This window comes from Podarcis tiliguerta (assembly GCF_965153285.1).
Source record: "Podarcis tiliguerta genome assembly, chromosome: 2".
Classification (NCBI taxonomy): domain Eukaryota; kingdom Metazoa; phylum Chordata; class Lepidosauria; order Squamata; family Lacertidae; genus Podarcis; species Podarcis tiliguerta.
Genome location: NC_139535.1, coordinates 23,478,661 through 23,493,295, shown reverse-complemented (window position 1 = coordinate 23,493,295; position 14,635 = coordinate 23,478,661). Strand labels below are relative to the sequence as shown.

At 44.0% G+C, this 14,635-nt stretch overlaps 1 protein-coding gene across 5 annotated transcripts in view; it reads right to left on the bottom strand.

Annotated features, from left to right (window-relative positions):
• The window catches only part of PTPRG (protein tyrosine phosphatase receptor type G), a 518,906-nt gene that overhangs the window by 86,749 nt on the left and 417,522 nt on the right, over positions 1 to 14,635 (bottom strand). For all 5 annotated transcript variants that reach the window (XM_083424609.1, XM_083424610.1, XM_083424611.1 and 2 more), the window contains exons 9-10: positions 5,304 to 5,488; positions 1,278 to 1,386 (exon numbers count right to left, since the gene is read on the bottom strand). In XM_083424609.1, the coding sequence (XP_083280735.1) occupies positions 1,278 to 1,386; positions 5,304 to 5,488 (294 nt within the window). The remainder of the gene's footprint in view (positions 1 to 1,277; positions 1,387 to 5,303; positions 5,489 to 14,635) is intronic.

The window sequence follows — 14,635 nt, the reverse complement described above, 5'->3', positions numbered from 1 at the left end:
TATTGAGGCAGAGGGGAACTATAAACAAGCTTATTCCTTGGAATGAGAATTGAGACTTCTAAATTCTGTCCCCTACTCTTGCTCTGCATTCCCACAAGCCAGCAATGCATACTACAAGATTATGAAATGAATTTCCTATCGTTATATATATGCTTTTCCTGTCGGTTAAACCATCTCTTATCCCCTCCCCACCCGCAGTTCTGCTACCTCAGTCTTTAGGCAGTCAGGGGTCAACACTTATAACTGGGCATGTGTGGAGATGCCACCACAAATGATAGGCCTTGTGTAAATACAAAATGGCCGTTGAGGGCCCAGTCCAGCCTTGTGCGAGGGAGGCAAGCTTCTGTTTCTGGAATTAAAAGTTCAATTATTACTGCTGACACAATTGCCTCAGTTTGGATCTGCATCTGTGTCAGTAGAAACATTGTCAGGATTATATCATAGGAGTGGCTGAATACCCAGCTGTGTTTCTGTGTCTGCAGCTTCAGAAAGGCAGACATTTTTGAGGATCAAACTCTCCTTCCTGAGAGGTGTATATGATTTTAAAATATTTAAGCTCTCCCCATGACTTGATCTGCTTGAATACAAAGAGGCATATACTCTCTGATAGCTTTTTCTTTTTTCTTTTAAAGGGGGTTGTAACACATTTCAAACACAGGAGATGTGAGAACACGTCACTAAACCTGAGTACGGGGTCATAAGAACAAGACCACTGTTGTGAATGCCAGTGGTCTTTTTTTTTTTTTTTTTTTTTTCTCTGCAAGAAAAACACTTCCACGTTTTTCAACATCACAGCCCCATTTGCAATGTCAAACCCATAACAATACATAGCTGGTATAGTTGGGGTTGGTATATGACAGCAAGCATTAGCCATAGGAAGAGGAGTAACAATTTAGCAAAATTTGCTCTTTCAGATTTTTATTTTTAGAACATTTAAAGAACTTTAAAAAGTACTTTTTAGCCCACTCCATTATTTTTCTCGGGATTCATATAGCATCTGAAGCATAGCTGGATCTGCAACAATAGCACTGGCCAAGGGTGAGTTCTCGCTCCCAATTTGGGATGATGGAAATGAACTCAGTGGTTTGTCATACTGTGAATCATGTCAGCAAAGTTTTCTCTTTCAATTGCGTTTCCACTTTATGCGATTTTTATAAAAGCACTGTTCCTAAATACCATGCCAGCTTGACCGCCCCTCCCCCCGACTTTAAACTCTACACACTTTTCCCTGGCCAAGGGAACATTACAAGAGAACAGGATAATTGCATGGTTTTTACCTTTAAAGAGCATTGTCTGGCTAAAATCACTGCGCATGTCATTTCGGCACACTGCTTGAACTCTGAACAGATAAAGGATGTCAGGTGAGACATGGCTAATGATGGCTTTCTGTTTAAAAAAAATAGATATTATTCAGTTTTATCCCTCCCAACTGGATTCTGAACGATCAGTCTGTAAAACAAAAAGAAAACTTAGAAGAGACTTTACACGAGGGGCAAGAGAAAATCCACCCCCTGGAGCAGGATCTGCGTTGAGGAGAAATGCCAAAAGGCATAGAGGAACATACAAATTCTGCAGGATTTATGCAATTTTAGGGCAGAAGCAAACACCAGCCTTTGTTTACAATAAGCAGTGGGCACCAGATGAAACTTGCGGTGAGGGGATCTGCGGAATCATATAACCCAGCCATGCCTGACTTCAGAGTGTTAGAGGAGCATCTGTCTGCACAGGAAGAGGCAGTGGCAAAGATCAGCTTCCATTTAGCAGTTGCCTTTGTGAAGCAGAGATGCCACAGGGGAGTGTGACTCAAGCCCAGAATACAAATTTCTAGGTCGCTGGAAGAAACGCACAATGCACCAAGTTCAATCATTCTGTTCTAAGGTGGGGAACCCTTTTAAGCCCAGGGGTCATTATTTCCTTCTGGATAACCTTTCCACACTGTCAAATTCAAGGACATATTCCAGCCAGGCAAAAACATTCAAAGCAGCTCCAATAGGGGATGTGGGTGGGGACGGGGTCTGGCCTTGCAGAGATTCCTGAGGGTCAGAAAGAGAGGCTTGAAGAGCTGGATGTAGCCCTTCAAATGTTGGATCCCACTTCTCATCAGCCCCAGGCCACCACAACTACCTGTCACAGATAATAGGAGCTAGAGTCTAACAAACATGTTGAAGACCACAGGTTCCCTAGCCCATCCCTGACCTAAGGGGACCAAAAAGCATTTACAAATATTTATACGATCTGAAGAGATACCAGAGTTTTGTAACTGGTTTTAGTCAAATACAGCAAATGATTTACAAATATTCTAAAAATAAAATGATAAAAGCAGCTGGTAAACAGAATTTTCAAAGTATGGAGGGAGGCTCCAGATTTCTGTCCCTTTGCCTTATTGTCATAATGTATCAGCTACTAAAGGTCTGTGTGACCTTCTGACTTGGCTAGCCTCAACGTGACTCAAAAGCCAGGAGAGGCCTCATCAGAAAAAGCTGACGTGTGCTGGGTGTCTGTTAACCACATGAAATCCTTGTCTGTGTAATCAAAAGTTTGCTTTCGCTAGGCACAATGGAAAGATTATTCTAGTTGCTCTTGCAGAATTTCTTTTTGTCAAGAAATCAGAAGGCTTTCTTTGGGTCATGCACTCATCAGAGGTTTACTTGGAGACAGACCATGTGAAAACTAGAATATTCCCTAAAACTAGTCTTTAAGCTAGTATGAAAAAAAAATGAGGACTTTTTCACTAGTTCCTTGGTTCACACGTCATGTCAGGTCGCTTTGGAAGGTCAGAAGACACATCAGAACACAAGAGCTGAAGCCCCCCCCCCCCCCACTTCCCCATGAAATTCCCTGCCTGCCAAGTTCCTCATTTTCCTCATCTACAGGAAGACTCCTGGTTAAAGGTAAAGGGACCCCTGACCATTAGGTGCAGTCGTGACCGACTCTGGGGTTGCGGCGCTCATCTTGCTTTATTGGCCGAGAGAGCCGGCGTACAGCTTCCGGGTCATGTGGCCAGCATGACTAAGCCGCTTCTGGCAAACCAGAGCAGCGCACGGAAACGCCGTTTACCTTCCCGCCGAAGCAGTACCTATTTATCTACTTGCACTTTGACGTGCTTTCAAACTGCTAGGTTGGCAGGAGCTAGGACCGAGCAACGGGAGCTCACCCCGTTGCAGGGATTCGAACCGCCGACCTTCTGATCGGCAAGTCCTAGGTTCTGTGGTTTAACCCACAGCGCCACCTGCGTCCCCAGGAAGACTCCTGGTTAGGTACCCTTTTATCACTACTACTTTATTCATGGTTGAATATTATACCATTTTCTAATCTGCCCCAAAGACCCAAGGGTAGGGGGAAAACCTATTTGCTCCTGCGGATGGGCAGGCATAAAATAAATCCTTTCCTTTTCAAGGCTCCATTACTTATTGCCGCCCAAAAAGTTTCAACAACAAACCACTTGTCCATCTCCCAAGCAATTGTGATGTGGATTGTTTGGACAGACATTTTCATAGGGTAAGCTCTTGGAGAGAGAGTGTGTGTGCCTTTCTCCCCATGTAAATCATCCTCTCCGCCCCATCTCCAGTCCACCAAATAGTTCTAGAAGAACAAGACTGAGAAGCCACAGGGAGGAAAATACACATGGAGTAGCAGCCGAGAAGTGCAGGGGGTAAAAAAACCAAAACCACCCCCCTCCCCTGTCCAGTTAGGCAGCCATCCTCTTGGCCACAGATTGATGCTGGCTGAAAATCATGATTCTAAAGTGCCAATTATTATAGCATCTGTAATAGCTAAGCAATCAATTCTAAAGCAATGAAAATGAATGGAAATTGTGCAACAGCCATTCCTGGGGGACTACACCCTATGTTTGTAACTAGATATTTTTTCCTGATTAATGCACTCTGTTCTTTTTACTAATTAGAAATGGGGGTAGGAGGGTGGGGGAATAATCTCCCTTAAGAGTGCGAAATGATGACAAGTTTGAGATTATAATACAGCCCTAACCTTGGGCACCTTTCAGAAGATTGCTTTCTGATTTCATGAAGCACATCACTCCCTAACGTGACCCAGATAACAACTTCTAGTGGGGGGAAATTGAAAATATAAATGGAAATTAAGTAAAAGAACCTCAATCTAAGGGAGAATAAGACATGTATTATTCTATAAACTGATTGAATGGTACCCAAGGAGTGTGTAGTTGCAAAGGAGGAGAAAAGATAACTGTCATTAGAAATTTCACTCATTGTGGCTGCATTTTTATGTGCATATACAATTACTGATTTCATTATTCCAGAAGCTCGCTTTGATTAACAATAAACTGAGCCCTTTCAAAATGGAATATGTCACTTCCATTCTAGACACATGGAATTTTAAAGGCTTGTACAGTTATCGCTTGCCTCTGCTTGGGCAGCAAGTTGAATGCCAAGTAGATCCCACCTTAAGTGCTAGACCAATATTCCAATCCATATAGACTGCCCCGATTTGGGCTTATGTCTCTTCTCAAATTTAAGTCACCCGTTACAAAGGTACATATACTACATGTATAGCCAGCTCCAAAGGCCAAATCCTGTGAATGAGCAATGGATATGCTAACACGAACAACCTCAGAATATAGCTCATCTCCTATTCACAATTAGGACCTATAGAGGGATTTGCAACTTCTGCCATAAAGCGGGATGGAGAACCTATGGGCATTCAGATGTTGTTGGACTCCAACTCCCATCACCCTCAGCCAGCACAGCCAATGGTCAGGGATGGTGGGAGTTGGAGTCCAGCAACATCCACAGGGCCACAGATCCCTTAGTATGAAGCAACATGCAGGGAAGCAAGTTCCTTCCATCATCAAGCTTAACTTGTTTCCAAGCTGAAGGGTTAGGAAGCTGCTTCATAATGCATCAGTTCACTGATCCATTTAGTATTGTCTACACTGACTGGCAGTGGCTCTCCAGGGTTTCCGGCAGAGTTCTCTTCTGGTCCTGGAGATGGCAGGGTTGAACTTGGGACCTTCTGAATGCAAAGCGGGTGCTCTATCCCTGACCCTACGGTTGTTCCCCATAGGGGTATAAGTGCAATACAAGAAGATGAAGGTGTTTGGCCATTCCTCCTATACCTATACAAACCAAGAATCGGATTCAGATGTTTTGAAGTTGTGGAACAGCACACAGATACCAACAAACACTATATGTGTGTTAAAAGGAGTTAGGCAGAAAGCATCCATTCAGCTTAAGACCCAAGTGATTCACCCCCCAGCCGTCTACTGAGGAAACACACAGTAAGGCTATCTTAAAGCTAATGGCAACTTCCGATGCTGTGGTTTTTACCAGGTCCTTGTCGCTGTCCTTGGTGAAGGTTTTCTCCTTCTCATCTTCGTTTTTAGCCCAGCTGTAGGAAATCATATAGTTCATAATGGGAGGGTGGTAGATCATCTCCGGTTGATTCCACGTCACCAGCAAGGCGGTTCTGTTCACTGGCTGCACTTTCATGTTGACAGGCGGAGTACTGCAAACTAAGCAAAAAAGGGGAACAAATAAATATGCCATGCCTCTAAAGCATCGGGAGAAATAAAAGTCTCTTAAGCATTAATTTAGAAGCCCGGTCTAATCTTGAGTGGAAAACACTTCACTACCACTATAAGCAGTTATTGCTGCAACCTCTCTTGCTTTCTTCTCTACCTCCCTCCTTCTCTAGGGACTTTTCAAGCCATGACAGTGAGTCCACATCTTGGTCCCACAACAAGGGACAGGAAAGCATCACTGACGCTGGGGATTCAAGGAGGCTTGTAACGTACGAACTGCACCTGTCAGGGCCATAGCTTCTAAAATTAGCTCACCAGGAGAAAATACAAGACAGAGAAGAGAGCCTATATGGTTCGTTGCTTTGGGTAGTTTATACACACCAATTACTGAAAGCCTGCAAGAGCAAACCCTTTCTACAGGTTTTCAGTGCATATGCCAAATAATTGAACCGGAACTGCATACATGTCTTCGGTGTTGTGGTTCCTGATAAGAACCAAGAGACTCATTATTATTTTTAACTCCTCTTGCTCATCCCTGGCAGCTCACTTTTAAGAGTGTCTGGAGCAGAAGGGACTAGTCTTTTTTTGTTTTTTGTTTGGCCCAGGGTCCACATTCACCCTTGGCTAATCTCCCATGGACTCTATGGCATTGGTGAGTGTAACTAAAAATGGGTCTGGCCAGCCAGCCCATTCTCTCTCGTCTGCAGATACCGCACACATGCATGAGACACACAGCTGCCCTCTCTTCTCCGCTTATCTGTGCAGCTCAGCCAAGGAAAGGAGTTATCAACCCTTTTCTGCTCATCAAAAGATTGCTCTGATGACTGGGGAGGGTGCAATTTGCATTCCCATCAGGTAATGTTGACTTGAGCTTTTCTTTTTGCTGCCACTGGCAAAATCATTGAGGTCTCAGGAGGTGAGCAAAAATTTGCTTGTGGGGAGGCTGGGTCATGTCCCCAGACTGGGTGGGGTGGGGTGGATGAGTCATCCCCGCTTTGGATGACCAGCTATGCTTAAGGTTAGTGGAGAGTAAACAGTTCAGCGTTCTTGAAACAGCATGGCACTAGCACAGCGATGTGTCTGGATCCCCTGAGCACAAATAAATACGTTAACAAATGAAGGCATTGATAAACGATAATACAGGACTTTATGCAGAGCTATGCTGCTTACAAGTGCTGAAAGCCTGCACAGCAATAGCAAATGATTTCTGAGAGTAAGGAAGGAACTGGAGACAGTGATCATGATGAAATAAGGAAACCTGAGGGCAAACCTATCCGTGCTCCAGCTGGACAGCAAATTAGTGCATGCCTTTTGTGCGAAATAAGAAGTCTGCCGATTTATAATGGCTGAATCAATTTTTTTTCTTAAGCAGCAGCAACAGTGTAAAGGAAATGGAGAACACTAGGTGGCACTAATAGGCTATTGATAAAATGCTGTGCTTTCCCTGCAATAAAGAGAGTTATTTTTAAGCCTAGGAAACCGTGATTCATGAACATAACATCAGGACAGGTCCGCAAACGTTCTTGCCAAATTTTAACCTCAGAGTCCCAGAGAATGCCAGATAATGGGGTGTATTTGCTGACTGTGGGAGTTCAAGGTTTCACTCACCGTCCTGCCGCATACGCAGAGTGCCTTTCACGCATTCAATACACTTCCCAGTGATCCTTGCCAAAGTCTTTTCAATTAAGCCGCCTATTCCTATCGCCTATATTGCATTCAGAGGTCATGGTGAAACACTGTAATGGTGATACCTCATGGGCTGGGGCAGATGTAATGCATAACCGCAGTTTATGGGTTGTGAGAAGGGCATGGAAATGCCCAGTAGAGTCCTGAACTGAAGTCTTTCAACCAGGCAGTGTTACCTGCCATGCTGATCTATGATACAGGGAGCTTGAGGGAATTTGTGAATGAGAGAGGGTAGATGTTCATGATTTTGTGGCCCACTCTTAAATCATGCGTGGACATTATCTCTGCATGCCATTAGGGTTCGGCTATTTCCATTCTGTGTCAGTTTCACATATTTTCAATCAAGGTGTCCATTCTATCCCAATTCTATAGATTAAACACACCCACATAAATCACATTTATACTGTATGAATTTCCCCTAAAACACGCATTATTGCATGCATTTTACTCTAAATATGTAGTTGGACACCCCCCAAAAAAACTACACCTTTTGTACACACCATTTTGAACTGAAACTGCATTGCAAATTTGCAGAGGTTTGCAGTCCTACTTGATGCCTGCATTTTTGAAAATGTTTTAGTCAAAACACTGCAAATTAGACCTGTTTGCTGAAACATGGGGACCAAACTAATTTCTCCCACACGCTTGCTTTTGATCCCTTATTCCATAGGTAACTGTCAGCTATGTCTCCACCTGCTTCCTATGTCCACAGTTAAGATAATCTGGAATGTCAAAGACTTTTAAGGATAGGTCTGCAACAAGCCCACACAGACACCTATAAATGGCAACTGCTATTTTCCCCAAATATATTCTTTCATATTAAATAGCCACATCAATTATTCACAATGAAAATTTCATCAACACCTGTGCAACAAAAATAACACCTCTCCTACAACTGCATCATTCTTTTTAATTAATTTAACTTTCAGAAGTGTAACTATTATTGCACTAAATCTGAAGAAGGTCTCGCGGATGCATCTTGCATCACGGTCAGACATTTTGCCTTTGGACAGACTACCAGCACTGAAGGGATTTCACCCCCTGCTCTGTTCATTTGATTCATTTCTACAGTACCACCCATGTACACGGTGACAAGAACCCTGGAAGAGGCTGGGCCAATCACAATGCCCCTCTGCCCCACCCCGGCTATGATCAGGACCTCCACCCATCCACTGCAAAAGCCTGATTTTGTAGTCAGCCTAAGGTTTTGCTGTGGAAAGAGGAGCCAAGCTGAACTGAGCTGAAAGCTAATCTGTGGAGTGGCAGAGAGATGCAGGTTTATGGCTGAGAACAGACAAGCTGTATCCTGAATAGTGAGGTTCAAGTTTGTTTACAATCCTCTCGTATTCATGAACCAGATGTTTTCAGAAAAGTCAGGGTCCCATTTGAATTTAATTTCTAATTTAATATCGGACCACCTTGATCCCTCCCACCCACCTTACAAAGAATCAGAGGACAGGTCTCTGCTACAAGCGCCTTGCTATCTAGAAACAGACACAGGAGAGACAACAGACAAGGGGAGGGAAAGTGGGGCAGGGACAAACATGGGGGAAAGAAGATTTGTGTATCAAAGGCTTCATGGGAAAAGGCAGCCCTTGAAGGAATCTGCAGGCAGTTCTTGCACAGGCCGCTTTGTTCAAACCTGGGCGGTATGATCCTGGTGACATGGAGTAATGCATCCTGCCATGGGAGCATGCCAAGTGCTAGGTTGGTGTGGAATACTGCAGCATGGCATTCTGGGACTGTTAGCAGAAGATGCCTCCAAAGATGGAAGGAGGCATCTGGCCACCCTGATTCAGCCTCTTGTCTTGCTAAAAGGACTATGAACTTCAGAGTGAAGCTATTTCACAGTGAGAAACCTTCACTAACTTGCTGATTTATTCAGCCCCCTCCCCTCCCCACCACCTGCACCCCCGGCCCCCAATTATTCTAAGGCACAGGGGGACCGCATACCATGATAAGCGCTAACTAGAATACTTGAACTGACGAGTGAGCAAAAATAATTTTCCTCCCTGTTTATAAAACGAGGCATTTGCTTAATGAATACACGTAAAAGCTGCTGAAGACACAATAGAACCAAAAACACTTGATCTGATCATTCCAGCCCATGATTTAATTAAGGTGCTACATAATAAAGTAGCTAATAATGCAGCTAACCCCTGAAAGAAAGAAAGAAAGAAAGAAAGAAACACAAAGTTCACAGCAATTTGGCAGTCTATAGAATCTGCATCTTTCTGTGTCACTGTTCCCGCTTCGTTCATTATTCTATGATCAAAAGGGGAGAAAGCTTTGCTACCCACCCATTTTTATGTGGGTTTTATGATGCCAATTCCACCAAATTTCTCCCGCAGAAAGCAAGCAAGGGTGAAGGAGCTAATGGGAGGAACAGCATTGCCCAGATTTTACTCACTCCATTTATTGTTTCTGTCCCACTTTTCCTTCCTGAGGGAAGCCCAATGTTCGTATCATTCCGGACGGAAGAGGCAACAGATATACCATAGAGCTGAGCATTTCATGCACATCCCAAGGTCAAAAGATTCTCCCAGCTCTTGTTATGAGGGGAGGGGGACTTCATCAGCAGGGAGCACTGCATAACCATGGAAACTCCCTCTGCAACTGAAAGCCCAGATCTTCACTATCACACAGGGAGCCTCCATGAATACCAAAGGCTCTTCCCACTAACTGTAGGTGGGTCGGAGGTAGTTAATGTGATCTCAGGGGCGAGGCTAAAACCCTGTTGTGCCCATGTTGCCTTTTCCCTCCGAACAGGAAGACTACAGCCAATGCTTAACTTCTGCAACACAACATGCAACTGAGTTTAGGAAAATAGGAAGTCACTTTACATTGAGTCAGAACACTGGTCCATCCATCTAGCTCAGTACTAAACTGGTTGACAGGGGCTCTCCGGGCTTTGGGGCAGGAATTTCTCTCAGTCCTACTTGGAGATGCAGAATACTGAACCTGAGACCTTCTACGAGCAAGGCAGAAGCCCGACCACTGAGTTAAGATCTTGCTCTGAAGTCTATCTCTCCGTTGCAGATATGGGAAAGAAAGACAATGAGAATTGAGGCTGCTTATGGAGGGTAGGGATTGGAGAATGGTGGAAACCTAGTTTATGGGCATTTATTCTCCACTGCTACATAGCACAAGGCCAGATTACAAAGACAATTTGAGCAGGAAATCCCGGAGTGGCAGGACAGGGGGCTGATACGCCATTAGGTTCTTGTCTCCATTTACACCTCCGTGCATCATCAACAAAATGAAACAACAAACCCACCCAAGAATAACAGGTAAAGGACACCAATTCCACTAACGTTAACATTGACCTAAAACATGGGTAGGCAAACTAAGGCCCAGGGGCCGGATCCGGCCCAATCACCTTCTAAATCCGGCCTGCGGACAGTCCGGGAATCAGCATGTTTTTCCATGAGTAGAATGTGCCCTTTTATTTAAAATGCATCTCTGGGTTATTTGTGGGGCATAGGAATTCGTTCATCCCCCCCCAAAAAATAGTCCGGCCCCCCACAAGGTCTGAGGGACAGTGGACCGGCCCCCTGCTGAAAAAGTTTGCTGACCCCTGACCTAAAAGGTTCTGGGATTCCACCCTTTGGTGATACCTCATCATCATTATCAACAACAACCACCACAGCAGCAATAGCAACAACAAAAACAGCAACAGTAAATTATTTTTCCTATGGCTATAGTACAGTTACTACAGTAGTAAGTTACTCTGAGCGGTTAGGAACAGGCAAACCATAGGAAACAATAAACAACATTGTGACTGAATGCACTTACACATTTGGATTGCATTTGGGGATTAGGAAATACGAGCAAGAGGAACAGAAGGGTGTTGATAAAAGAGGCCATTTAAAAATGCACATGCTTTTATAGCACATGCACTAAGCCAGTCCACAAGTTTCATTTCTGTTTGTTTTTTCCCCCTTCAAGATTTTCTCTTGGTTCTCTTGAAATCCATCCAAATTCTTCCTTTTAAAAAAACTGGGATCTGTCACTGTTTTGTTCTCTATGACAGATTGTGTCTACTGTTGAAACAAACGTTCTGCTTAAAAGAACCTCAGGTGGTCTTCTCCCTCTTGTAGCTCCCATAACTACGGGAAATATATTGCTCATATTTCGTGCAAGGATCACATCCAGACCTTCTCAACCTGCATAACACATTGTATATGACACACTATAAAACAAGAGTTTGCAAACTGAATGAAGACATTCTTCCAGAGACTTTCAGATTCCTTTTATTCATGTCTATGTCTATATACTCTTGGTATTACAGCTTGCTAACTGAGGCCTACAAAGTAGCAGTGACTGACCTGCGATGTTGCTGGAATACAATTCCCAACAGCTCTGAGCATGAGCCAACAGTGTGACGTGGCAGCTAAAAAAGCCAATGCAATTCTGGGCTGCATCAATAGGAGTATAACATCTAGATCAAGGGAAGTAATAGTGCCACTGTATTCTGCTCTGGTCAGACCTCACCTGGAGTACTGTGTCCAGTTCTGGGCACCACAGTTCAAGAAGGACACTGACAAACTGGAACGTGTCCAGAGGAGGGCAACCAAAATGGTCAAAGGCCTGGAAACGATGCCTTATGAGGAACGGCTAAGGGAGCTGGGCATGTTTAGCCTGGAGAAGAGGAGGTTAAGGGGTGATATGATAGCCATGTTCAAATATATAAAAGGATGTCACATAGAGGAGGGAGAAAGGTTGTTTTCTGCTGCTCCAGAGAAGCGGACACGGAGCAATGGATCCAAACTACAAGAAAGAAGATTCCACCTAAACATTAGGAAGAACTTCCTGACAGTAAGAGCTGTTCGACAGTGGAATTTGCTGCCAAGGAGTGTGGTGGAGTCTTCTTCTTTGGAGGTCTTTAAGCAGAGGCTTGACAACCATATGTCAGGAGTGCTCTGATGGTGGTTCCTGCTTGGCAGGGGGTTGGACTTGATGGGCCTTGTGGTCTCTTCCAACTCTATGATTCTATGATTTCTCATGCTGGCTGGCTCTAACGGGAGTTGGAGGCCCACAACATCTGCAAGGCCACAAGTTCCCCACCCCTGCTATGTTGTTGTTTAGTCGTGTCCAACTCTTTGTGATCCCATAGACCAGAGCACACCAGGAACTCCTGTCTTCCACTGCCACCCGCAGTTTGGTCAAACTCATGTTGGTAGCTTCGAGAACACTGTCCAACCATCTCGTCCTCTGTCGTCCCCTTCTCCTTGTGCCCTCCATCTTTCCCAACATCAGGGTCTTTTCCAGGGAGTCTTCTCTTCTCATGAGGTGGGCAAAGTATTGGAGCCTCAGCTTCACGATCTGTCCTTCCAGTGAGCACTCAGGGCTGATTTCCTTAAGAATGGAGAGGTTTGATCTTGCAGTCCATGGGACTCCTCCAGCACCATAATTCAAAAGCATCAATTCTTTGGCGATCAGCCTTCTTTGTCGGCAGGGTGATGTCTCTGCTTTTTAAAATGCTGTCTAGGTTTGTCATTGCTTTTCTCCCAAGAAGCAGGCGTCTTTTAATTTTGTGACTGCTGTCGCCATCTGCAGTGATCATGGAACCCAAGAAAGGAAAATTTCTCACTGCCAACAACGGGAACGCACCCCATCGCGGGGATTTGAACCGCCGACCTTCTGATCGGCAAGCCCTATGCTCAGTGGTTTACACCACAGCGCCACCCGTGTCCCTTTAGAGGATGGGTAGGTATATATATAAAGGGGGAGGGAATCTTTGTTATTAAATTACAAGCAATATGCCCACCAACCACGCATATGCATAGACATGTGGCCACAAGACTGGGCTCCCTAGCTTAGGGAAGAGAGTGACTGGCCACGAGAGTAAACTCCCCTTAATGGATGGCATTTCTTCATTACTGTAAGGCAGAGATGGCTAACCTCTTTTGGCCTAAGGACCATATTTACCTTTCACCAAGCCTCGGGGATGTGTGTTGGCTGCCAGAGGTGGGTGTGGCCAAAGGTAGGTGTGGTCAGCCCACCTGACACTCTCACACAAATCTTCCAGGCATAGAAAAACATCTTTCTTCCTTGTTAAGTTACTGGGGGCTCATTCAGAGCCAAATCACCTGGTGCCATGTGCTCTAATGACTCAGATTTTCTTCAATTTTTTAAATGTGTAGATACCTATGAGATAACCTCAGATTAATTTTGTAAGATTTTTTTGGGCCAAAATTGGGTGCAGGAGAAATTTTTTAAAATTCTGATTTTCGCACAATTTAGGCGAATGCAATTTCTGCATCAGTTTAGAAAAACCCCCTCTGTTTTGCTTATTTTTCAACCAACTGGGCTTATTTTGGTATCAAAATAAGCTAATTTTTGTCTCTTTCAAAAGAAGGTCCAAAAATGGTATTAAGTGCCACAGAAGAGGGTCACCGACCATTCAAAGTGAATTATTGTCATTTTTGTACCTTGGTAGGTTCAATAAGCCATAGCACGCAAACCACAACTAACACACATATCATACTTTTTTTGTAGAATGGGCTAACCATGAACTTGCTATGTTTTAAAAATAAGAGTGGTTTTTGGTATCACAAAGTCACCAATGGCTACCTATTCCCCTCTGTAGTACCTGTAGTACTTACAGGAAATGCTGACAGATTTCGTACACATGCATTGTAGCTTCCTTTTACCTCTCAAGTTTCAGAGGTAAGTGATTTAGAAGGAGAACAAGGACAGACAGACTTGCAGAGGTGTGGGGGCACTATCACACAAGATACTTAGCCGTCATGCAATTAACAAAAAACTATATATAGACAATGACGACACCAGGCCCTGTTCTCAGGTTGACACGTCAATGAAACTGTACCAATGAAGGAAATGGTGAGAAGGAAAAATAGATGACAAGGCAGCAGAAATCTGAAATCCACACATGATGTACCTTAAAATAATAATAATAATAATAATAATAATAATAATAATAATAATAATAGAAAAATCCAAAGGGACCACACTGAAAGATGTGATTAGAATCTTCCTGATGTGCCAACACGATGCAAGGTACATTATGAAAAGGAAGGCATGTGACAAGGATGTAAATACTGAAGGGGGAGAAGAGAGAATTTGTGTGCAATACTTGAGAAATATCACAATGCCGATTTAGAGTCAACGCCACTTGGTAGGTGCTAATGTAGTAAAACTATAACTGTTCATTAACTAAGTCTAGGATCACAATTAAAGGTGGCACTTGAAGGCAAATCCCCACGGGTGACAAGCAGCGCCATGCCAGGCTCTGGCGAAGGGCAATCTGGCACCTTTGGGGAGGCAATCAGGCATCTGCGCCGGAATACTCTGATGTCAAGAGGACCCCTCGGGGGACGCTCGGGTAAGTGTTGTGAAGCTTGCAACAGCACAGTTAATGAGCCCCAAAGCTTTGGAAATGATATAACAAATATACTTCTATAAACAACAATTTATCACCCTAAATCA